Here is a 26,957-nt window from a genome sequence, read left to right on the forward strand (position 1 = left end):
TGATTAGAGTAAACGGATCTATCATTTAGGGTTTGAATTCTCAAAACCGGTTTAAAGGATCTGCACTATCGATTTGGATTCGAATTGAATTGAAATCAGGAAAGAATTAGACATAAATCAATTGGAAACGACCAAAACCTTAGAAAATGGAATCAGGAAGAAAAGCATAAATTTTGACATATCTTTGGTTTTTTGGAGCTTTTGATTTAACTATTGTAAATTTAGCTAGAAGAGGTAAGTCCATTAATTCTACATTTTTAGTGATTTAAAAAAGGATAAGAGTCGGACATACCTCTCTCCTCACCTCTATGGAAAAGTCCCCTTGCCCCTCCCATCCTAGTCCCCTCAGTTGAACCGCTAGCTCCAAGAAAGATAGTGGTGTGCCTAACTTCCGGCCCTTGAAAAAATACTAAGGAAGAAATGGCCAAAAGAGTGATCTTTGTGTATTCATGATCAATCCAAAATAAGGTTCTAAGAATATGAGAAAATCAGATCAAATCTCAATCAATCCAATTCGATAGATTCCAATGTATAATTATAAAATCATGTAATTATTGAAGAAGTATTGATACTAATAGATCGAAAAAACTCTTACTTTGTTTTTTAGCCATTCTTATCATTTTGATAGTTATAAACAAATATTTATTTTTTTTAATGCATAATTAAGATGTTAAAAAGATAAAATTGATCAAAGCTTTAATACATGATTAGATGATGAAATAAAATATATATGCCTAAAACATTTCTAAATGGCATAAAAGCCAAAATAAGAAATGGGTATAGTTTGATTAACCATCTAGTTTATAGAAGTTCTTTTCAATTTTAATCATCACTTGTAAATCATTATCCCCTCCAATTCGCTGCCCCTTTCAATTCCTCTAATTCCTCACATGGGGTGAAAATGACCATCCTACCCCCTGCCCGAAAACACTGTCCAAGGTGAGATCCACTCCCCCTATTAGAGGAATTGGAGGTGCCCGTAAATTAAAGGTGATAATTATTCAAAGATGCACCTGCAGGAGTTGGAAATCAGCTTTCAGTCAGCACCGAAAAGGATCCTGAGTTGGTTGGTTTCTTCCTTTTGTAGGAGCTGGGCAGTACACTAATAAATAAAGCAAGGGAATCCAACTTCCTAGTTCCGCGTTTCATTCACTTATCTCTCTCTCTCTCACTCTTAAGCTGGAGCTGGGCTGTAATAAAGCAAGGGAAAATGGGGGAAAACCCCTCTTTTACCTATAATAAAATGTTCAAACAACACGTTTTGCTTTTTAATAATGTCATCACTCTAACAGTTGAGGCCACCCCCTCTCCGTCACGTACTGCTACACACTTAAACAAACACAAAAGCCCATCTTTCTCCGTTGCTTCTCCCAACCCATTTGGCCAAAGATATCAGAACTATATATATAAAGAACCCATACCATCTTTTCTCCACAACAGCCAAACAACAATCTCCACTTTCTCTCCTCCATTACATCCAAAGATCAATCTCAGCCTATCTTTCTCTCTCGCAGAGAACTCTTTCTCTACTTCTCAATACCTCCCCTTCTTTACTCCTCAAGTTCACTAATATGGCCTCTTTTGTTTCTACATTGCTCTACCAAGTCCTCTTGGTGGTTTCCCTCTTACATCTCTCCAATGCTGCAAGAAGACTCTCTGGATCGGTGGAGCAACAGTCTATGCTCTTCCAATACCACAAGGGTCCTCTTCTCTCCGGCAAGATCTCTGTTAATCTCATCTGGTACGGCAATTTCAACCCTGCCCAACGCGCCATTATCTCTGATTTCGTCTCTTCCCTCTCATCCTCACCAGCCTCATTGAAGACCGAACCCCAATCCTCTGTTCTCACATGGTGGAAGACCACAGACAAGTACTACCACCTCAGCTCCAAGAACAAGAAGTCCTACTCTTCTCTTTCTCTCCAAATGGGTAGGCAAATCCTTGACGAGAAATACTCATTGGGCAAATCCCTCACCAGGAAGCAAATCGTGCAGCTCGCAGGTAGAGGCGACCATAGAAATGCCGTTAATGTAGTTCTTACCGCCGCAGATGTCAACGTCGAGGGCTTCTGTATAGACACATGCGGAAGCCATGGTTCCCAAGGCAAGAAATCAAAGTTCGCTTACATCTGGGTAGGTAACTCTGAGACTCAGTGCCCAGGTCAATGAGCTTGGCCCTTCCACCAGCCCATCTATGGCCCTCAGAACCCACCATTGATTGCTCCAAACAATGATGTGGGCATGGATGGAATGGTTATCAATCTGGCTAGTCTCTTGGCTGCTACTGCTACCAACCCTTTTGGAAATGGTTTCTATCAAGGCCCGGCTGAGGCACCATTGGAGGCAGCTTCAGCTTGCCCTGGTATCTATGGGAAGGGGGCTTACCCTGGTTATGCAGGGGAGTTGTTGGTGGATTCAACTACTGGTGCTAGCTACAATGCCAACGGTGCAAATGGAAGGAAGTACCTTCTTCCAGCATTGTTTGATCCTTCCACATCTTCATGCTCTACATTGATCTAAGAATTGTTAGGGAGGAGAACCAGAAAGTTGTATATACATACCGTTATATGTGATGTAAAACATTAATTCATTAATTAATTAATTTTTTCATTCTATTATTTTCTGTATAAACAGAGTCTTTTTTGATAACCTTGATTAATTTGGAAAAACAGGTAAACCTCACTCTCCTCTATTCATCTTTCAAATTTTAAGCTCTTACCATAGGGTAAACATTGAAAATTTGTTGAAAAATTAAGAAGGAATGTGATAGTACACGTTTAACGACTGAAAATACAAGTAGATCAATTGTGCAATATGAGGTGAACCATTTGAGTTTAGACAGACACGCTGATCCTAACTTTTTGGTGATTAATTTTGATTGTGGTAAGTTTATACTGGTCACCCAAAGAGGTAGATGATTAAGAGGTAGAAATTGTTTTATTTTGGACTAATATGTCAATTTGGAGGGTTTTTTGTTTTTTTTTTTTGGTAGAAATAGTTTATTAAGATTGATGTGAAAAGCATATGATTTTGGAATTCATGGAATGGATTGAGGCCAAGTAGTTCTATACATCACAGATGGTCCTTCCTTGGCAAAAGAATCAGTTAAGTTGTTTGTTTACCTTTCTTGTAACGAAACGAAAAACACATGACTATCAATACGATGCAAAAATGTTTGATATCTTGAGAATGGGAACAATCAAACTAGTTGGATTGTTGCGCACAACAGTGAGAAAACTGATAAAATCTTTGTTATCCGATTCAATGATAAGATGATCCAAACAATCCTCGATGGCTTGAAGTAGGGCTATCCAAATAGCCATGGCTTCACCAATCAAAACCGACCCAAAAGTACGTAGACGCCCAAAATTAATGATCACAGAAACTAATCCCAATCCACCGATTAGACTATCTGGCAACAGTGAAGCATCACAATTTACTTTCAGAGACCCATCTGGAGGCTAAGTCTAATATCTGGGTGGTGTAAGAGATGAGAATGGACTTGAATTCACCCACATATCATTCTGATATTGGGTCTTTGTATTTATAATGTATATGATCTTTACATAAAGAATTTTAGAATTTGAAAATAAAAAAGAAGTTCAAGTTTGAGTTTATCTAAAACTATTCTACAGAACTTATACAGGAGAGATAATAGGAACAAGATATAAAAAAAAAATAGATCACGGCTAGAGACGTGTAGGAGTTGCTTGGATCAGGTCAACTCATATTGTGGTTGCTGAAATTCAAACTTAAATTTGAATTTGATAACGTATCCTTAATAGGTGGCTTCTGAAGGAGAAGACAATGTAATCCAGGGTTAGACTGAAATGGAATCCGAGTAGCATTGGTGAACTCGGTGGCGGCCTTTTCATCACATTGATTACCATCGCCTGGAGTCCAAACCTTGCCTTTAAGAATGAGATCATTTCGAGCACGCCATAGATACCATGCAATGAAACAACAGAGGGTTAAAGTTTCATTCTTTAGTTTAGATCCTTGAACCCCTAGTGAATCCAGATAACTAAAGATGGTACAATGGTAATAGCAGTGACAGAAGAGAGACTGTTCCCATATGAATTTGGAGTTTGTGATAGACTAACATATATGGAGGCGTAATTTTCATTTTTAGGATTCTTTTGGAGTATTGAATCAATCGATACCACCTAATGTGTAAACGATGTATTGGTTGAATAAACAAAGGATAAATGATTTTGGGAGAGGGTTTCTTGAGAGGTAGGATTCCCTACACCAGCGGGACCAATGGGGGCATGCGCGGAAGCATCAATAGGGGTGGGTTTCCACCTTTCATGGGTGTGGGGCAATCATTTCATGCACCTCTATCTCTGGGTGCAGGGACTATGTTGCCTTTCAGGGTTCTTTTTTCCAATGATATTCAATATTGAATTGATTTTGACTTTTAGAATAGCAATAGTTAATAATTATTATATTAAAGTTGAATGTAAATTTAATGGTCTCAAAAGACACGGTTGTGTATATAATAAGGTGCATACATGTATATGGTTTCAAGCTTCATTGAATTATATATAATAACAAATAACCTATGAAAAAAAGAAAAAATAATAGTAAAGGAATGAATAATAGGGCAACCTAGGAACCACCTCCTTACCCCTAAAAAAAAAAAAAAGAAGGAACCACCTCCAATAATTTACTGAATATGATTTTATATTTTCTACAAAAAAAAATATATGTTTTTATATTTGGAGATATCCATAATCAAAATCTCAGGCAATGTTTGGTACTCATTTCCATTCTAAGAAAGCATATTCAAATGCATTTTTAATTGATAATAAGAACATTGCTTGGATACATGTTTTTATTAATATCCATTAATGATTGTAATCAGAATGCTTACATTTCTTTTCAGCATTTCATTTTTGTTTTTTTTTTTTTGGGAAGTGCTAACATACTTTTTGTAGATCTTGGATCGGGCCAAAGACGTTTGTTTTCGGTCTTTTGAAAATGCTACTTTAATAGGATGGTTTAGATCTCTTGTACAGTTTACTAGTCGTACTAAAGTCCCATGTCTATTGGAACACTGTAATCAGTTGCCTTCTTTTTAATTATATTAATCACTATTTTCATTAAAAGAAATAAAAAAAAACACGTGAGAAGCGCATAGTTGACAAGGTACATAACTCCCTCAACCATGGAGTAGAATTCAGTTATACTGTCATACACGTCATAGATAACATCTTCCTAGCTAGAGAATCAGCTAACTTGTTGATTTCCTTAAAAATACATTGGAAATTAAATGAAAGAAATAAGTAGATAAATATAAGATGTCTCCAATCATAAACTGCACAGATAAAAGAATATTTGAGGAAGTGTGAACGATGTATGAATAGAGTTCTTACAGTCCATCTCCACCATAAGCTTCCTCTTTACGCAATCCTCTAGAGCCTCCAACAAACTACTTCGAGCCGCCATTGCCTCACCCAGAAGCATAGAATAAAAACCTGTTAGTTCAGACTTTGCAATACATAGCTGTTCAAGGTGATATATGATCAAAATCTATAATCCTCCTCATTGATGATCACTACTCCAAGATGCATCGATATTGAATTTCCGCATTGGTAAGTGAAGAAGAATCCAAACCTAGCCATCATTTGAAGAGGCACTAGAGTTGGCATTCATATTTATAGATCTAAATACAGGATGACCCTGAGCCTGAAAGAGCTCTAAATGAGCCTTTTGAGCAGCTTCTATAACCTCCATAGGAGACCAGCACTTTCCACAAACCCCGATCTCCATAGATACCGTACAATACCACATCAGCCCACGGTCTTCCATCCTCGCTTTTTTTCAAATTGGTCGAAAGGAGACCTGCTCTGTATCCAAGATTGGATAGAAATATCACCTGAATTTCTCACATTGTATGGTAACGAGCTGTCAGACCATACTACCTGAGCAAAAGGATATGATACAAGATATGAAATGGAGTCTCCACTGTGCTGCCGCATCTCAAGAATGAAACATCAATTGGAATTTGTCATTGTGGCAACCCCTCTCTTGAAGCCACACCTGATGTGCATGCTCGCCAAAGCAAATTTCTTACTTTAGGTAAAGTATGACACTTCCAAATTCTCTTCCAAACTGATGATGAAGTACTATGCCACACACTAATATCAATACCAGCACCGACATCCTGAACTTCTTTTGTTTCCTTACCATCTGATATGATAGATCACACAAAGAAAGACAACTTACCAATAGTGCCATATAGAGTATTACTATTAAATATGTCTGAGATCCACTTCTATTCTCTGTCAAAGAGAAGGATAAGTTTAGGGACATGCCATAATTTTCTAAGAATACCACCCGCAAATAGATTTGAACATAAGACATGAAAACAATAAATGGCCAACGATTTTGGTACAACAAAGACAATAATTTGGAATTGACAAATTCTTTTGGATAAAAAGAATTTGACTGGGAAGAGAATTAATCATAGTTCTCCAAATAGTGAAGGAATGTTTTGGGATTGACAATCATCTCTTCAATTTTAACATTTTCAATCTTTACTCTTATTACTTGTTCATCATATCTTTTTTGCTTCATACACTAAAAGACATTCTTTAGAAACAATTGGTTCATCCAAAAGGTTAAGATCATCCAATCAAAACCGATTTGGTCCCAGGAGATCATAGAATGGGTATAGATTAGAGGGAAAAAAAAAGTCTATAAACTACTAATCACCCTTTGTTTCAAATAGAGTAAGGTGACAACATGCTAGCAAACTCATTATTCATCGATGTCATCAGCAAAGACTCTGTTTTTCTGAGAATAATAGAATAGATAAATAAATGAATAAATGAATTACATCATATATCGAGTTTCTTACATCTATAAACTATTACTACTTCCCGTATGAAATCTATATACAACTTTATGTTTCTCCTTCCCAATTCTTAGACCAGTGCAGAGCATGAAGATGTGGAAAGATCAAACAGGGCAGGAAGCAGGTACTTCCTTCCATTTGCACCATTGGCATTGTAGCTAGCACCAGTAGTTGAATCCACCAACAGCTCCCCTGCATAACCAGGGTAAGCCCCCTTCCCATAGATACCAGGGCAAGCTGAAGCTGCCTCCAATGGTGCCTCAGCAGAGCCTTGATAGAAACCATTTCCAAAAGGGTTGGTAGCCGTTGCAGCCAAGAGACTAGCCAGATTGATAACCATTCCATCCATGCCCACATCATTGTTTGGGGCGATCAATGGTGGGTTCTGAGGTCCATAGATGGGCTGGTGGAAGGGCCAAGCACATTGACCTGGGCACTGAGTCTCCGAGTTACCAACCCAGATGTAAGCGAACTTCGATTTCTTGCCTTGGGAACCATGGCTTCCGCATGTGTCCATACAGAAACCCTCGACGGTGACATCTGCGGCGGTCAGAACTACATTAACGGCATTTCTATGATCGCCTCTAGCTGCGAGCAACACGATTTGGTTCCTGGTAAGGGACTTGCCCAATGAGTAGTTCTCGTCAAGGATTTGGTTACCCATTTGGAGAGAGAGCGAAGAGGGTTTCTTGTTCTTGGAACTGAGCTGGTAGTACTTGTCAGTGGTCTTCCACCATGTGAGAACAGAGGGTTGGGATTGGGTTTTCAATGAAGCTTGTGAGGATGAGAGGGAAGAGATGAAATCCGAGATAATGGCGCGTTGGGTAGGGTTGAAATTGCCGTACCAGATGAGATTGACAGATATTTTTCCTGAGAGAAGGGGACCCTTGTGGTATTGTAAGAGCATAGACTGCTCCTCCACCAATCCACTGAGTCTCCTCCCAGCATTGGAGAAATGTAAGAGGGAAACCACTAAGAGAACTTGGAAGGGTAATGTAGAAACAAAAGAGGCCATATTAGGGAACTTAGGAATTAAAGTGAAGAAAAGGAACTTGAGAAGAGCTCTGTAAGGTAGAGAGGCTGAGATTTCTTTTCTGTTCTTGTGGATCAAAGGATGAGAGATGGGAGGTTTTATAATAGTGTTGAGGAAGGAGATCTTTAATTGTTTGACAAAATGGGTCAATGAAGCTACGGAGAAGGAGGGATTTGTTCATTTGTATATATTTTAGTGTATGGTAGAGCTGTAGTGATAGATGAGGTGGGCCTTAACTGGGCTATTAACACTTCTTTCAAACGCGTTGTTTTGAAAGCAGAGTTATGACTTTATAGGGTTGGTTCGGTGGTTCACAGGATGTAGTCAAGGTGAGAGAGTAGAAGGAAGTCACCAAGTAAGTGGCCAACTGTCCCCACACATGTCTCTTGAAACATTAGAGTAAATATAAAAAAAAAAAGAGTAGATATAGAAAAATGGTCACAGGTCACTCAGTCTCTTCCAGGCTCCAGCTTATCTACAACTACAAGGGTTTAAATGACCAAGAAGTACGTAATGGTCAATGATCCATAATTCCATATGGTCAGCCATGTGCATCTAGGGATGTAAATGGATCAAATTCGGTTCTGAGAGTGTTATATCCGCATCCGCATTCGATTAACTTTTGGTCGAATTCGGACAGTGCTAAACGGATATGGACATGAATATGGATTGGATATTTTTTCCATTTACAAGTAATATAGCTTTTTGAATAGCTATAGCTTATTCGTATCTACATCCTTTTAGTTTTTGGATGGATTCGAATAGTACTAAACGAATACGAACACAACTATGAAAATGGATTTCGATTAGTCATTTACACCCCTATATGCATCCACCTCTTTGTGAGTTTTGAGTAGAGCACCAAAAGGTCAGAGGCTTTGAAGAAAGTAAAGATACCGAAAATATGAATGGCCTCCTTATTTGAGGTGAAAAGGGTTGCGTTCTCGGAAACGTACGGACTATCTCGTAATACAAATTTGGTATGTGAAAATAGAATCTCTCTTGGTACGATGGTATGATATTGATTTTTAAGACAAAATCGTCGATATGTATCGATACCGTACCAAATTTTCTATAACACACCGAACTTGTACCGAATCGAGGCTAAAGTATATAGCCAAAGTACCAACTTGCAAAATCAAAACCCTTAGTTTTATTCTTAATTTTGTTTCGAAACATGAAAGATATATTTTTTAAATTTCCATTGAAATTCTTGTTAATCCTTCTCTTTTCTTATATCTCAATCTACAAATCTTTCAATTAGTGACCATTCTTCTCGCTATTGATATCCAATAAGAAGAACTTGGTTCAAACTACTGAATCATTTTTTTTTTTTTTTTTTTTTGTGAAAAGCAATTGTATTGCAGAGGAGGGCAAGAGGAGCTCAAGGCATCCTGATTGCAAGCATTACTTGCCACAAATAGATCCATCCTAGCTAGAGAGTGAGCAGCAACATTCACTTCTCTAGAGATACAAACAAAAGAAACAGAAGGGAATTGGGGCCCAAACCACCGGATGTCCTTCAAAATACCATCAATGGTGATAGGTGGGCTCGTCCTTGGGTAGCTCAGCAAGGAAATGAGTGTCGCGTTGTCTGACTCGATAATCAAACAAGCTCCTGAATCTATGGCATCAGTTCTGAGTAGGTATAAATTAGAACCACATGAGGCAAGTGTTCATGCTTTTTCATTTTCCATTCTTCTCTATTGTATCATCTTCTTCATCATCCTAGGTTGTGGGTGAAAGTGGGATGTTGGAATGGCTCAATCAAATCCATGCTCCCAAGAATTAATGGATTGTTTGATTTGATTGAGCCGTGCCAACATCATGTTTTTTATACCGAATAAAAACCTTTTTAATATCGAATACAAACTTTTTTTGACATTGAATGCAAACCATATCGAGTAGGTACAATATCGGTATTATTAGAAATACAGTTTGTATCCGGTACAATATGGTTTCGGTATCTACTTTCTATCTTTTGTACCATACCGAATCCCGATATCATACTGACTATCACCCTTAGGCTTAACACACTTGAGCTAGGTAGGAGAGTCCGGGTTTTAAAAGGGTTGATAGGAAAGAAGATGAGGATAGTGCTATACCTCTACACGAGAAGATTGTGAAGCTTCAAGAGTGTTTGGATGACATGACACAGAATTAGAAATTTCTTCTAGAGTTAAGACTCTTACCATATCCCTGGCCTTTTGCTATGTAATAAGATCCAAATATTAATTAAACAAGGCATTTTAATTTTTTTCTTTATATATATATATATATATTTTATTTTATTTTTTTTGATGTAATTTTTGGGAAAATGTTTTCTATCCAAGAACGTAGCCTACGCCACTGCCCATGAGTCTATATCTCTCCTCCTCCTATGAAATGACATCTTTATCTCTATTGGGGGAGAAGAGAGATAGACACAGGGAGCACTGGCATAGGCCACACTCTTGGCCAGAAAGCATCATCTCAAGTAGGATTATTTTATAGAATCCTCCAATCACACTCCATCTATTTTAGGAGAGCTAAGCAAACTCAAACAAAATTATCTCCAAAAAAAAAAGACAAATTAAGACGAGACTTTGACATGAGCATGGGTCCTCACCTAAAGAAAAGGTATTGGGACAATGTATTTTACATTAGGACCAAGTTTCCCTTCAGCCATGGTGAATGGGAATCCATTCACTGGGTGATGGAGGGAAACTTAGTCTTTACATTATGTTTTGGAGATTGTCTTCCTTCGGCGACGGTCAAGGGTGAATCCCTTGACCGAGGCATTTAGATGGTTTGTAGAGGCTATTATGGAAAAGTACAGGGGTATTATCAACCTTGTACAATAAGAAATGATGTAGACAAGATTTATGAAGAATTTTTGGATCGGTTGGATTGGCTGAAGTCCACTCAATTAGGTCGAAAGTGCTAATTTGTCAGCACAACTTCCAAGGGCCTTAATTTTTTACTCAAGTAGAGTTATGGGAGTCATAAAACCAATATCCAAACGGCAACCAAATCTTTATAGCTTAGTTAAGTAATGGGATTCATTGGACTATAGATTTGGGGTCAAATTCGCACGTTTAAGGGGTGATCCGGGCCTCCAAAGTTTTGTGTGTGATTTAGGGATACTAGTTTCCTATTTTATTTTTCTACTTTTTTTTGTTTCATGTTTTATTTCGCTTTTCTTTTCTTTGTAATCTGATCTTCTTATATAAAGGTCATTTAGGACAAAATAAAGGTATCTTGAAGTTTATGAATCAAACTAGTTTTATTTGCTCTTCTTCCCCATTAGAATTAGGATTTTCTTTACCTTGTGGATTTGAGGGTCGTTAGCACGAGAATGAAATATATCCCGCATACTTCCTACTTGGTCGGGGCAAATATTTATGACTCTATATGGGTGTACTTTTCCTACATCCATGGTGTAGGAAAATTTTCTCCTTATGTTTTAATGATCACTAAAATGTGTTTGAGTAATGAAAAAGTTTGTGTATGAGTGGTGAAAAAGCAGTTTTGTGGAGGTATTTCGTCGCGCATCAAAGATGCAGAAAAAATCAAGCCAAGCAAGCAAAAGCAAATCAAGCAATTCACCGATCAATCGCAAAGTGATATATCACGAAGACATTTATTGAGGCTTGCATCCTTAAAAGTGTTCCATAAACTCAGAGAACAAAAGAAGTATGAAATGTTTGAAGCATTCAATGGAAGATCAAGCTTCAAGAAAACACTTCATAAATTGAAATGCCTAGGAAACAAGAATGGTGTTGTCATTGTTGTCAACACTGTCAGAATCAACACACTCACATATTGGTAGTACAGTGCTCAGTACAATCAAAAGTGTTGAGGTGTTAGTGAAGTGACAATGATATGTACATGGGTGTATAAATATATCACAAGGGTTATAGAGTTATTTGGCAATACTAACAATGTTAGTGAGGCTGAAAAGCAGTGATTTGACAAAAGGCACTGCATGGCAAATGTTATTGATGATGTGGCATGTGGTAGTTGGTGCAGTGCTGGAAATGGTGCTCAAGTGTCAAATTGTAGAGATATATAGAGTGTACATAGGTCTTGGAAGTAATTGGAGAGATTAGACAACAAGTTGGGAGAGCTGAAATGGTCAAGTAGTGATTTGGTAGTGATGTGACACTTTGATAGTGATACAGAGAAGCTTACGTGGAAACATATGACACTTTAACAGTGATACAAAGAGGCTTATATGGAAACATATCACGGTGTTATATAGTCATCGAAAGCATGTGGTAGCATTGGGTGAAAGCTCCACATAGTTTGAATAGAAAAATCATAGGTTCACGCAATGGTAGCATGTTTGGAGCTAATTTTGGAAGGTTTAAATGATAGATCTGGGCAAAGTCATCCACATAGAACTTATAGTTCTTCCAGTCTTCTGTCATCTCAAATGGAAGTGCATCATTTCATTATCGGACGAAGATGTAATGTGTTTTTCGTATCATTGCACAGAAACTGAGCAAATTGGGAGAGTTTTGAAATTGGAGATGCATTCTGGAAGTTTTCCTGAGATTACAATATGTGAGTTAAGGTCCTTATCACGAGCTTGGTGGTGAAAACCACACTCAAAAATTCATTACAATGAAGAAAATCCATATAGAATAAGAGAAAGAATTAGAGAAAGCTCCCAAGAGCTTGAACCCAAGAATCCTCGAATCTTCTATGTTCTATTGTTGACTTCAAGTTTTCAAGAGAAACTCTATCTGATATTGTGCCTTCAAAGGAATACATCAAGGGTTTGAAGAAAGCTCAAGATATAAAAGGAATAGAAGAAAAGAAAAGGAAGAAAAAGAAAAAAGGTCTCCCATGCATGAAACTCCATCAAGTCATCATTTAAGCTTACGGTTTGCCTCCATTGAGCTATGTGCATGATGTGTGAGCTTTGAAGCAAACCTAGGAGGGTTTTTGCAAGAAAAAGAGGAAGAGGAAGGGAAAAAAATATAGAAACGAAGAAAGGAAAAGAAGAAGAAGAAAATAGAAGAGGAAGGAAGAAGAGAGGATTGCAAGATTGTGTTGGATACGTCTATCACCGGCAATTCTAATAAGGGAAATTATCAGCCCCACCCCCCCCACGTTTGCCTATATTTTAAGGTACACCCACTAACTACCATAATATCAATGATTACCCATTTTTGAACGGTGTTAACCAATAAAATTATTTTGACCAAAATACCCCTCACACTAAAACATTAAAAAAACCTAGTCTAAATCATTTCTTAAACGCACACTGTACTCCCCTATGAAAAAGAAGAAGAAGCCCTCTCTTCCTTCACTTCCCAAGCCCCCAAAACAACGCCGCCAGAACAAGCGTCACCGGAAACAATCACCACAACACCATTAAAAAGGGTAGCGACGACGACGGCCACAAAGAAAAACGTTGTTTTTCTAGGGAAAACCAGTACCCAGCCATTTCTTCCACCCCGAAGTTGTGGCAAACTTCAAATATTGGCAATGGGGGTCGGTCCTCTCTGATCCGGGTATGCGCTTGCAATGCAGGTCGGTGGCAGAAGATTGACGAAGGTCAGTCACGGGAAGAATGGTACGACGAACAAAATAAAAAACAGGGGTGGGAATTCATATTACAAACCGATACAATCAAATAAAATTAAACAGAAACCATAGGAATTGCAACGGCAGAAACTTTGAGGTTCAATCGTGGTTATCCAATGTAGGTGGTGCAGCAACAATGAAGAAGTCAGAGGGTTTCCCTGAGCTCCCCAGGTTGGTACCGTGATGAAGAATTAATGTTACCCCTTCCGCGGTCGTCAAAATCGAATGGTTCGAATCACTTATTCCCTAGGATGAACTGAGCTGCCGTGGATCCTGAAATTATTTTCATCGATTGTACCGTGGCTGCTTCAGGGAGGACGACCGTGGCTGTTTCTTCCTACAGTTGGGGTTACAAGGATACATCGAAGGTGAGGAAATCGAATAGAAGAAAGACGGGGGGGGGGGGGGGGAAGAATGGGTTATAGGTTCATATGGCCACAGAAACACCACAGTAATGGTGTAATAGCTGGAAAATATAGAAGAGAATAGAAAAGGAAGAATGGAAATGTGATTTTAGCAACAGTAGAATGTAAATTGTAGGTTAGTAATGGGTTCAGCCATAATGGGTAGGGTTTTGATCGGTGGGTTTTGGAAGACTAGTGGAGGATGAGAGAAATAAGTTTTTGGTTGGGAGAAAAATAGAGAAGAAAATGTTTGGTGAATGGATTAGAAGGTGGAGATGGTGGGACGACTAGGTTAGGGCAGAAGGTAGAGGTGGAATGGTTCAGTGATGATGGAATAAGAGTTTCAGTATGAAAATCGGAAAAATTAAAGAGGGTAGAGATGAAGACGATAGGTTGCAATGGATGTTCTCCGATGTTGTTAGCTGAATGTGAGGAAGAAGAAGGGTTTGTGGGGGTTTTAATTGAAAGGGTAGATTAGATACTTCACCAAGTAAGAAGGGCAGAATTGCCTTTTAAAAAATATTATATAAGCTGACATGACCACTTAGCACCTCTTAACTAACGGTAGGGGGTCTATGTGGAATTAGTTTGGTAAAGCAGGGGGTGGCGCTGATAATATGATAGTTAGTGGGTGTGCCTTAAACTATAGGCAAACGTCAGGGAGTGGTGCTGATAATTTCTCTTCTAAAAATTGTGGGATTACTCTGGTTAAGGTAAACCACTATTGCATTTCTTTATTTAGTTGTATTTTACATGTAGGCCAGGTGTTCGTAAAAATACCCATATAAATTGAAATGTATATAATAAGATGCATACACTTATTAGATTAAAGTTGAATACAAATTAATGGTTTCAAAACTCGCTTCCATGTATATAATAAGATGAATACACCTCTATGGGTTTCAAACTTCATGAATTCTTTGCCCCCCCCCCCCCCCAAAAAAAAAATTCATGAATTATGGAAAAAGGCTGGCACACTAGATGTATCGTAAGCTAATGCCATTATGTCTACTCCTAAATTAGCTGTAATATGGTCTTTGAGTTCTTGTTTATAGAGACAGAGGAGGGGTTCATGTGAGAATTATATAGTTGCAATAAAACGACTAAATTCATTTTTTATTGCTTTATAGCGTGGGGTGAGTATTTGTATTTTTTTTAAATAGAAGATAGATTTTATTAACTAGAGAAAGCCTGGGAGAAACTCACAGATCCTCTACGGCGCAGCTGCCTGTAGCGGCCTGTGCGATGCAGACTAGGCTACTCGCACAATGACACGCATACCCCCGCTTGGTCAAAGCGTTTGGGCAAGGATAAGGCGGTCTTTGCGCACGCGATTCAGTCTGCATCGCTCAGGCCGCTACGGGCAGCGCACCGTAGATGATCTGGATCCTGGCTGAAATTGGGGTTGGCAATAGTTGGACTAAAGAGAAGCAAAGGCAGTGCCCACTGTATTATATAAATTATTTTACTGTCAATGCTGCAAAGAACCAAAAGACGCGTTGTGGGGTAAAAAGGCTCATGATATTCTTTGATGGGTTTTCTAAATTAAGTTGTGGGGAAGGTAGGTATCAACATAAATAATAAAAAAAAAGAGAAAATTACTTGGACAGCCCCTGTACTATGGCCATTTTGCTTATGATTACCAACGTTTGAAATAATTGCTTGACGCCCCCCGAAACCTGACGGTGTTAGTCTATTGTTAGTGTTTAAATGAAAATGTCTATTTTACCCTTATTACCTATTCAATAGAATGCAGTAAAATTAAAATTACCAAATTACCCTTTTTTCTTCTTCTTCTTCTTACAGAGAACTTAGAATAAACAACTCCCCCCATTTGAAGCAAGAATCTGTTAAAATAGTCAAATAGTTAAAGATGGAGTGAGGCAGTGGGGGTTTACATGATGTCTGAACTGACTACAAAGGTGTATTCGTCGTTCGCCGGTGACCGGACTGTGGTGGATTTGTCAATCCGTGGTCAAACTAGAGCTTTAGAAAGAAGAGGAGAGGAGAGACTTGGAATCAGAGAGGACTGATTTACAACTCTGGTGGATTTGGAGATTTTGATTTCAGTATCTCATTAGATTTCTGTTTTGAATTGGGAGAGGGGAGGTAGAGGTCGAGGGGTACAGGTGCAAGAGGCAGAGGTCTGAGGGTTCACGGTGCAGAGCAGTAGGGGGTGTGAGTGGGCTTTCCGGCCAGGGTGCTCATAGCAGGGAGGGAGCACAGTAGGTGGCGGGGAGGGGGTGCTGCAGGGAGTGGGGGAGATAGAGTGGAGGAGGGGAGGGAGAAAGCGAGGACCCCCTAATCGCCGACTATGGATCACACTTTTAAAGAGTAAAGAAATCCATTTTAATCCATGTAGGACATCTTATTCCCTACCACCGACTTTGTAAGATTGTAACCTTATAAAACCCCAAGCATTCATTAGATGTTGATGCTACGTACAGCAGAATCAGATGGTGTACTTCACGAAAGATTGATATCAACAATTCAACATTCTCCGATCCACAGTAGATGAACGATTCAAAATTGCATCAAGGAAGAAAAATAAATTTCCTACTAAAATACCTGAAAACAGTCGAAGTACAAGGAATCGAATCGTATAAATCTCAAAGTAAAAAAAGACAATCCGTTAGTCTCCGAGTAGTTTAGATGGAATAGTAGAAAATAGATTCAGAGACGTACGAGATCTTCAAATCGTTTATCGGTAGAACGATCTAAGCATGAATGCGAGGAAAGAGACAAGGAAAGCAGCGGCGACCGATGCGGAGACAACACCGAGTTCGGCACCAGAAGTAGAACTTAGAGTTGGAGCATCAACAGTGATAGCATCTCCAATGAAGGAGAAGACGGCGAGGACGACCGCCATAAGAGCCACGAATGAAGCTTTTCTCTTTGATTCCGACTCGACCTTTCGGGCTTAATCTTCAAAGATGCCCTAATGGTTTTTGAAATTTTTTTTTTGGTTGCAGGAGGAAGAAGGAGAAGAAGAAGAAGAAAGAAATGGGGGGCAAATATGTCACTTCACTAGACCTTAAGGGTAGTTTAGGCATTTACAAAATATTTAACCCATGATAATGGTAACTGACTAACGAACAAGGCTACTTGAAAGAAATGGTAAACTGCAGGGGGTGTTCAAATAATTGTTTCAAACATTGGGGAGACTAAGTAATTAGGCCATAGTACAGGGGGTGTCCAAGTAACTTTCTCTAAAAAAAAACACAAAGAAGTACAGCAATTACAGATTAACGATAGTCGTGCTTTCATGGACCCAAAAATTGACCAATGTGGCCGTCCTGCATTTTTTTTTGGGAAAATTATATGATTAGTTACTTTTGGGTTTTCATTTACAAAACTGTCCACCCTATGTTTGAGTTAACAAAAATAGACAAAAACAAGTTTAGTTTTACAAAACTGGACAAATTAAATAGTATCTCTACCTCCCACACTTACTTTTTTAGACATTTTTACCCCTGCCATTGCCTTCTCGCCTAGGCATCCCCCATTCCCTGCAACCCTACCCTTGTCCTAGCCACCGCCAATATTCTCTGCTACCCCAACTAACAGAGGGAAAAAAAAGAGGTTTTTTCAGAGGGAAAATGCCGAGGCAGGAAGGAGAGTCACTGCTTTGTCTGGTTTTGTAAAACTAAACTTGTTTTTGTCTATTTTTGTTAACTCAAACATAAGGTGGACAGTTTTGTAAATGAAAACCCAAAAGTAGCTAATCATGTAATTTTCCCTTTTTTTGGGGGGGTGGGGGGGGGGAAATATTCTCTACACAGCAGGACACAAGGCGCTGGTTGCACCCAGACACAAGGGATGGGCGAGGTAGCCATTTCAACTATTCAAAGGCCGGAGTGTCATTTCACCCACCCCATGTGTCTAGGTGCAGTCTGCGCCCCTTGTATAGTGAACATTTCCCCCCTTTTTGTTATTGATAATCGTAGCCGTCTTGCACCCCAATGGCCAAATCCACACACTTCCTAAGACAGTTAATCAAGGGCCTAAACGGCTGACCTTAAAAAATTGCAAAAAAATATATTAATCTGTTGAGAGAGAAGCAATGGTAGTTGATTCCGATTTCCGGTCATGATTCCAAACTTTTAAACCTTGATAAAGTTACAATTGAGAAAAGCAACGAAGGAAGACAGTGCGTCACTCTATTGTGTGTGTAGGTGTTTAATGATTAGAGTAAATGGATCTATCATTTAGGGTTTGAATTCTCAAAACCGGTTTAAAGGATCTGCACCATCGATTTGGATTCAAATTGAATTGAAATCAGGAAAGAATTAGACATAAATCAATTGGAAACGACCAAAACCTTAGAAAATGGAATCAGGAAGAAAAGCATAAATTTTGACATATCTTTGGTTTTTTGGAGCTTTTGATTCAACTATTGTAAATTTAGCTAGAAGAGGTACGTTCATTAATTCTACATTTTTAGTGATTTAAAAAAGGATAAGAGTCGGACATACCTCTCTCCTCACCTCTATGGAAAAGTCCCCTTGCCCCTCCCATCCTAGTCCCCTCAGTTGAACCACTAACTCCAAGAAAGATAGTGGTGTGCCTAACTTCCGCCCCTTAAAAAAATACTTAGGAAGAAATGGCCAAAAGGGTGATCTTTGTGTATTCCTGATCAATCCAAAATAAGGTTCTAAGAATATGAGAAAATCATATCAAATCTCAATCAATCTAATTCGATAGATTCCAATGTATAATTATAAAATCATGTTATTATTAGATGATGACATAAAATATATATGCACAAAATTTAAGTCCTAAAACATTTCTAAATGGCATAAAAGCCAAAATAAGAAAAGGGTATAGTTTGGTTAACCATCTAGTTTATAGAAGTACTTTTCAATTTTAATCATCACTTGTAAATCATTATCCCCTCCAATTCGTTGTCCCTTTCAATTCCTCTAATTCCTCACATGGGGTGAAAATGACCATTCTACCCCCTATCCGAAAACACTGCCCAAGGTGAGATCCACTCCCCCCTATTAGAGGAATTGGAGATGCCCAGAAATTGAAGGTGATAATTATTCAAAGGGTGACTGGCTGATCTTCGAACACCTGGAGGAATTGGAAATCAGCTTTCAGTCAGCACCCAAAAGGATCATGAGTTGGTTGGTTACTTCCTCTAGTAGGAGCTGGGCAGTACACTAATAAATAAAGCAAGGGAATCCAACTTCCTAGTTCCGTGTTTCATTCCCTTCTCTCTCTCTCTCTCTCTCACTCTTAAGCTGGAGCTGGGCTGTAATAAAGCTAGGGGTGTCAATAATACCCGGCTGGCCCGAACCCGCCCGAACCCGCCCTGAGCCCGGCCCGAACCCGACCCTGATCTGCCAGCCCGAAGGGCGGGTCAGGGTTGAGATTTTGGCTGACCCTGGCAGGGTCGGGTCGGGTCGGGCTCAAGGTGGCGGGCCTAGCCCGGCCCGGCCCTGACCCGACCCTGAATTCTTTATAAGCCTTTATATGGCTGAAAATACCAAATTTTCAGGGTCGGGGGCTTGTTTTGGTTTCTCGAAGCCATTTTGAAGCAAAAAGATTGTAAATGGAGCTACTAGCAGGAGATCACAATCGTTGCTTTCACGAACTGGAAAAACATATGCCTAAGCGTGGAGACAGAGGAACGATCGAGAATGAGAGCGAGGAACTGAACAATTGATTGAAATCTACAAGGAGAACAAAAAAGTTTTAAAATTCACGCAAACTGTTTCTCTCGCTCTCTCGCTCTCTCAGTCTTCTCGTTGCACTCGTTGTCTGGCTTTTACTTTTCTTTCTTGAGGATCAGGTTAACACTTTAACTGCGGTTAGGGATTGCAGGGGAAACCAAGGATTGGAGTATAGAGGGTCGGGAGACGGGACTCGGGAGTCGAGAGACGGAGTTCGAGGCTGGGAGCGGGAGGGCGAGGAGCGTGAGATTTGAACTTTTTGAATTGGGATCGGCGCTCTTGGAGGAGATAATTTTCGGTCGGGTCGGGTCGGGCCGGGCCAGAGAAAAACCCTGGCAGGGTCGGGTCAGGGTTGAGGGTTTCTTGGCCCTGCCAGGGTTGGGTCAGGGTCAGGGTCAGGGTTTAGACCTCTAGGGTCAGGGTCAGGGTTTTGGCAGGCCCGGCCCAACCCGACCCATTGACACCCCTAAATAAAGCAAGGGAAAATTGGGGAAAAGCCCCCTTTTACCTATAATAAAATGTTCAAACAACACGTTTTGCTTTTTAATAATGTCATCACTCTAACAGTTGAGGCCTCCCCCTCTCCGTCAGGACTGCTACACACTTGAAACAAACACAAAAACCCATCTTTCTCCGCTGCTTCTCCCAACCCATTTGGCCAAAGATATCAGAACTATATATATAAAGAACCCATACCATCTTTTCTCCACAACAGCCAAACAACAATCTCCACCTTCTCTCCTCCATTACATCCAAAGGTCAATCTCAGCCTATCTTTCTCTCTCGCAGAGAACTCTTTCTCTACTTCTCAATACCTCCCCTTCTTTACTCCTCAAGTTCACTAATATGGCCTCTTTTGTTTCTACATTGCCCTACCAAGTCCTCTTGGTGGTTTCCCTCTTACATCTCTCCAATGCTGCAAGAAGACTCTCTGGATCGGTGGAGCAACAGTCTATGCTCTTCCAATACCACAAGGGTCCTCTTCTCTCCGGCAAGATCTCTGTTAATCTCATCTGGTACGGCAATTTCAACCCTGCCCAACGCGCCATTATCTCTGATTTCGTCTCTTCCCTCTCATCCTCACCAGCCTCATTGAAGACCGAACCCCAATCCTCTGTTCTCACATGGTGGAAGACCACAGACAAGTACTACCACCTCAGCTCCAAGAACAAGAAGTCCTACTCTTCTCTTTCTCTCCAAATGGGTAGGCAAATCCTTGACGAGAAATACTCATTGGGCAAATCCCTCACCAGGAAGCAAATCGTGCAGCTCGCAGGTAGAGGCGACCATAGAAATGCCGTTAATGTAGTTCTTACCGCCGCAGATGTCAACGTCGAGGGCTTCTGTATAGACACATGCGGAAGCCATGGTTCCCAAGGCAAGAAATCAAAGTTCGCTTACATCTGGGTAGGTAACTCTGAGACTCAGTGCCCAGGTCAATGTGCTTGGCCCTTCCACCAGCCCATCTATGGCCCTCAGAACCCACCATTGATTGCTCCAAACAATGATGTGGGCATGGATGGAATGGTTATCAATCTGGCTAGTCTCTTGGCTGCTACTGCTACCAACCCTTTTGGAAATGGTTTCTATCAAGGCCCGGCTGAGGCACCATTGGAGGCAGCTTCAGCTTGCCCTGGTATCTATGGGAAGGGGGCTTACCCTGGTTATGCAGGGGAGTTGTTGGTGGATTCAACTACTGGTGCTAGCTACAATGCCAACGGTGCAAATGGAAGGAAGTACCTTCTTCCAGCATTGTTTGATCCTTCCACATCTTCATGCTCTACATTGATCTAAGAATTGTTAGGGAGGAGAACCAGAAAGTTGTATATACATACCGTTATATGTGATGTAAAACATTAATTCATTAATTAATTAATTTTTTCATTCTATTATTTTCTGTATAAACAGAGTCTTTTTTGATAACCTTGATTAATTTGGAAAAACAGGTAAACCTCACTCTCCTCTATTCATCTTTCAAATTTTAAGCTCTTACCATAGGGTAAACATTGAAAATTTGTTGAAAAATTAAGAAGGAATGTGATAGTACACGTTTAACGACTGAAAATACAAGTAGATCAATTGTGCAATATGAGGTGAACCATTTGAGTTTAGACAGACACGCTGATCCTAACTTTTTGGTGATTAATTTTGATTGTGGTAAGTTTATACTGGTCACCCAAAGAGGTAGATGATTAAGAGGTAGAAATTGTTTTATTTTGGACTAATATGTCAATTTGGAGGGTTTTTTGTTTTTTTTTTTGGTAGAAATAGTTTATTAAGATTGATGTGAAAAGCATATGATTTTGGAATTACAGACTTCCAAAATTCATGGAATGGATTGAGGCCAAGTAGTTCTATACATCACAGATGGTCCTCCCTTGGCAAGAGAATCAGTTAAGTTGTTTGTTTACCTTTCTTGTAACGAAACGAAAAACAAATGACTATCAATACGATGCAAAAATGTTTGATATCTTGAGAATGGGAACAATCAAACTAGTTGGATTGTTGCGCACAACAGTGAGAAAACTGATAAAATCTTTGTTATCCGATTCAATGATAAGATGATCCAAACAATCCTCGATGGCTTGAAGTAGGGCTATCCAAATAGCCATGGCTTCACCAATCAAAACCGACCCAAAAGTACGTAGACGCCCAAAATTAATGATCACAGAAACTAATCCCAATCCACCGATTAGACTATCTGGCAACAGTGAAGCATCACAATTTACTTTCAGAGACCCATCTGGAGGCTAAGTCTAATATCTGGGTGGTGTAAGAGATGAGAATGGACTTGAATTCACCCACATATCATTCTGATATTGGGTCTTTGTATTTATAATGTATATGATCTTTACATAAAGAATTTTAGAATTTGAAAATAAAAAAGAAGTTCAAGTTTGAGTTTATCTAAAACTATTCTACAGAACTTATACAGGAGAGATAATAGGAACAAGATATAAAAAAAAAATAGATCACGGCTAGAGACGTGTAGGAGTTGCTTGGATCAGGTCAACTCATATTGTGGTTGCTGAAATTCAAACTTAAATTTGAATTTGATAACGTATCCTTAATAGGTGGCTTCTGAAGGAGAAGACAATGTAATCCAGGGTTAGACTGAAATGGAATCCGAGTAGCATTGGTGAACTCGGTGGCTGCCTTTTCATCACATTGATTACCATCGCCTGGAGTCCAAACCTTGCCTTCAAGAATGAGATCATTTCGAGCACGCCACAGATACCATGCAATGAAACAACAGAGGGTTAAAGTTTCATTCTTTAGTTTAGATCCTTGAACCCCTAGTGAATCCAGATAACTAAAGATGGTACCCCTAGTTTAGCAGTGATAGAAGAGAGACTGTTCCCATATGAATTTGGAGTTTGTGATAGACTAACATATATGGAAGCGTAATTTTCATTTTTAGGATTCTTTTGGAGTATTGAATCAATCGATACCACCTAATGTGTAAACGATGTATTGGTTGAATAAACAAAGGATAAATGATTTTGGGAGAGGGTTTCTTGAGAGGTAGGATTCCCCTGCACCAGCGCGGGACCAATGGGGGCATGCGCGGAAGCATCAATAGGGGTGGGTTTCCACCTTTCATGGGTGTGGGGCAATCATTTCATGCACCTCTGTCTCTGGGTGCAGGGACTATGTTGCCTTTCAGGGTTCTTTTTTCCAATGATATTCAATATTGAATTGATTTTGACTTTTAGAATAGCAATAGTTAATAATTATTATATTAAAGTTGAATGTAAATTTAATGGTCTCAAAAGACACGGTTGTGTATATAATAAGGTGCATACATGTATATGGTTTCAAGTTTCATTGAATTATATATAATAACAAATAACCTATGAAAAAAAGAAAAAATAATAGTAAAGGAATGAATAATAGGGCAACCTAGGAACCACCTCCTTACCCCTCCCCCCCCCCCCCAAAAAAAAAAGAAGGAACCACCTCCAATAATTTACTGAATATGATTTTATATTTTCTACAAAAAAAAAATATATGTTTTTATATTTGGAGATATCCATAATCAAAATCTCAGGAGGTAAAATGACCTAAAAAAACCTTATATCCATATTTTAAGGGGCAAAATGGTTCAATTCAATCCAAAAATTACCAGCCCATATTAATGTCGATTTATATCGATCGAGACCAATATGGGTATCGATACTAATACTGATACCGATATTAAAGTTGTAGGTAGTAACAAATACTCACAAAGAAAAAGAAGAAGGGAAAAAAAAAAAACAAAAAAAAACTTTCAAATAACGTATCAGGATTTAAAAACTTGAAATCATTATGAAATGGGACCCCCCCCCCCCCCCCAAAGACCAAAGTTGTCCTAATCCTAAATTTTAGAAAGCCGATTCCAATCCAGCCGATCCGATCCCGATTTGTAAAACCCTGGAATGTGCTCATTAGGTAGTCTCATATATCGTCCAAGAATGGACCCAGGCCTCTGGAGTTTCTTTGGTCAGACTCTACTGTTATTCTATTTCGTCCATCTGGAATCTGGCCTTTGGGCCTCCCTCCAGCACTCCAGCCCATTATAAAAGGCGTAATTAAACTAAAGGGTTATTTACACTTTGACTTGTAAAGAGGGACCTATAAATATGGAGATTTGAATAGATATATAACAACTTCTCTCCTCCACCTTGGTTCCTAAATCAAACTTAGCTCAGTGTATTTGGATCCTCTGGATCGGTCTCTCAATTCTCGTGTTAATACTTTGAACAAAAGCTGATGGGCATCAGTGCCTCACTCCCCATTTATTATTTATTATTTACTATTTACTATTTACTTTTGGGGTTTAAATGTACTGTTTTTTTGGAAATTCAAAAATATTCACTATTTACTATAGGGTTGTCGTTTATTGATCCCCACCCCTTGGACAATTACTGAGCCCTCCTGACCTCTCGAATCTTCTTCTCTGCCCTTTAGATTTATCGCTTACCTCCTCCATATCTCTCTCTCACAGCTGAGTCTGTTACATACCATATCCTTAAATCAGAATCATATCCTTTTCTTTTTCTTCGCCTCCCTCTCTCTCTCTCTCTCTCTCTCTCTCTTTTATATCTATTTGTGTCATTACTCATTAATGCCAAAGTTACAAAGAAAATTACAAAAAGAGAAAGAGAATAAATGGGTATCGTCTCACCAGACCTGTGGATTCAAAATTGATAAACACAAGATCTCCATAATCTCATCCTTTGCTTCAATCCCATACTTGATAATCACGTTTTTTTTGTCGATGATTTAACCGATATATTCTTTCTACCAAAAAAGATTTAACCGATATATTGATCCAGAGAATGAAAATAAAAAAACAGCTATATTCTCTCCTTTGGCGTTTAGACTTTAGATAAGGGGAAAATTTTTCTGATCCATCTGGACCGGGTATTATGCTAACCCGTATCTGGCTGTCTCTCTTGTCCTCATATTAAATGTCTTGGCTGCCGTTTTATGTGTGATAGGATTTTGCTTATGTGCCACGGTAAGGTCGTTCTATTATGATCTAGTGGTCACGGATTTGAATTTAAAAATAGCCTCAAGGCTATGTATATTATGATCCTCCCTAAACTTCACAATGGCGGCAATCTCGTGCATTGGGTATATCTTTTTTTAGTGTTTTATATTTACTGTATCTCAGCAATGTGATCTCCTATGCGTCTTGCTAGGAGAACCCTCTCCACTACTACCATCTTGCAATTTCTTTTTACATCTTTTGAAATTGTCAAATAATTTATAATTTTATCTTTTTATCTTTTTAATATAAAACTTTTTTTATACAAAAAAAAAAAAAAACGAATGTAAATTTGTTATTTCATAAGTGTACTAAAAAATATGTGTAAATTTAAAACAACTGATGATAATGACATAATGATAATCCAAGAGCGCTTGAGCAGATGTTTGACCAACTAAAGATAGGTATCTTTATGGATTAATAGTCTCTTTAGCCTATTTTTCATTGGATCTGCTGAATACTTGTTCTTAAAATAAATTATTGATTTTCAAGTTGCTTGGGTAATGACACATTGATAAATCACTTTTAACTCTTTTTTTTTTTTTTTTTTGAGATAAAACTTTCAACTTATTTTGAAAACCTATTTTTAGTTTAGAGATAGAGACCTTTGTAGATGAAACAAAAGGTAATAAAAGAAAGATGTCACTAAGTTGAGAATACGAATCCAGTTACTCTCCAACAACCTGACCTCTCTCCAACCAGACACAGTAGAGATAAAAGACCACCCTACCCCTACTTGGGTGAGATTCACCCCTACTTGTGCCTGAGTGGAGGCTGGTCAAGTCGTTGGAGAGGAACTGAATTCTCTAAATACACCTATAGAAGTGTGTCATTTAGACAATCCCTTTGTTTTACCAGAGATCAGGATTTTTTAAACGGCCTTTGAGTTTGAGATATTTGTAAGCATCTATCTATAACCTATATCTACTTTAGGGGTTTAAGAATCGGATTGGATCGATCGATTCCGATTGATTCAAGCTGAGCCAAATTTTTTTTTATTAAAACTAGGATTATAGTGTTTTTAAGCTTGGGTCAGTCTAATTAGTAATAGAACAAACATAACAAGTAGGACCATCTCAGTTCTCAGAGGAGGTATGAATTTCAACTTTCATTGGGACCAACGTATTTATATGGAAATAGAAACCTATAAAGGAAAGAAGACTGGAAGAGGTATGTGAGGTTAACTAACATGCGCATAGGAGGTCTGGGGGGTCACGAAAGAAACCAGGCTTAGTTATGGCGTTATGGCCACAGGCAAAAGGCAGGCCACTCCACCCTTACCTTTTCAACTGTACCCGACAACAAGGACGGGGACAGCCGTCTATAAACCAACAAACCTTCCTGATAAAGCCTGTCTCATGTCCGTTCCAACACACCCCCCATGACCCCATCCGTCCAATATCCATCCAATATCCATCCATCCATCCATCCATCCATCATCCTCCCAAGTCCCAACCCCATTATTTTGATATTTTCCATTTTGTCCTTTTCCTCTTCTTTGCCCTTTTTACCCCTTTTAAAATTTAGTCTTAAGTACTCTTTTAAGTACATACAAAAGCAGATTTAACTAATAAAAATTAAACATTAGTGACACACCCATTACGTCGGTCGTGGACCCCTGCTGACTGGTCACTGCCCACTGGTTGTGTTCTTCTCTAAATCCCTATTCTTTAGGGCTTTAATTAAAGCCCTTATCAACTTAATAAAATAAAGCCACACCTCCATTAAAAGAGGAAGCAATTAATTGAACTTTTTTTTAAAAATAAAATAAAATAAAATAAATCCAAGCCAAACGTTCCTTTACCTCGTCACTCTATAAATACAGACTTAAACCTTCCGTCATTCCTCACTGTCCCACTCGCATTCACTTC

The 26,957-nt window shown here is 39.0% G+C and overlaps 2 protein-coding genes and 1 pseudogene across 2 annotated transcripts; 2 read left to right on the forward strand and 1 right to left on the reverse strand.

Moving 5' to 3' along the window:
* Window positions 1-1,484: 1,484 nt before the first annotated feature.
* Window positions 1,485-19,522, forward strand: LOC122656942 (annotated as a pseudogene).
* On the reverse strand, window positions 6,819-7,940 carry LOC122656943 (protein EXORDIUM-like). Its single transcript, XM_043851648.1, has one exon. The coding sequence runs from the start codon at window positions 7,874-7,876 to the stop codon at window positions 6,932-6,934; it is 945 nt and encodes a 314-aa protein (XP_043707583.1). The 5' UTR covers window positions 7,877-7,940; the 3' UTR covers window positions 6,819-6,931.
* Window positions 19,523-20,262: 740 nt separating the features above from the next.
* On the forward strand, window positions 20,263-23,800 carry LOC122656292 (protein PHOSPHATE-INDUCED 1-like). The gene is made up of 2 exons (XM_043850777.1): window positions 20,263-21,352; window positions 23,791-23,800. The coding sequence occupies exon 1, from the start codon at window positions 20,400-20,402 to the stop codon at window positions 21,345-21,347; it is 948 nt and encodes a 315-aa protein (XP_043706712.1). The 5' UTR covers window positions 20,263-20,399; the 3' UTR covers window positions 21,348-21,352; window positions 23,791-23,800.
* Window positions 23,801-26,957: the final 3,157 nt, after the last annotated feature.

This window comes from Telopea speciosissima, chromosome 3, assembly GCF_018873765.1.
Source record: "Telopea speciosissima isolate NSW1024214 ecotype Mountain lineage chromosome 3, Tspe_v1, whole genome shotgun sequence".
Lineage (NCBI taxonomy): Eukaryota > Viridiplantae > Streptophyta > Magnoliopsida > Proteales > Proteaceae > Telopea > Telopea speciosissima.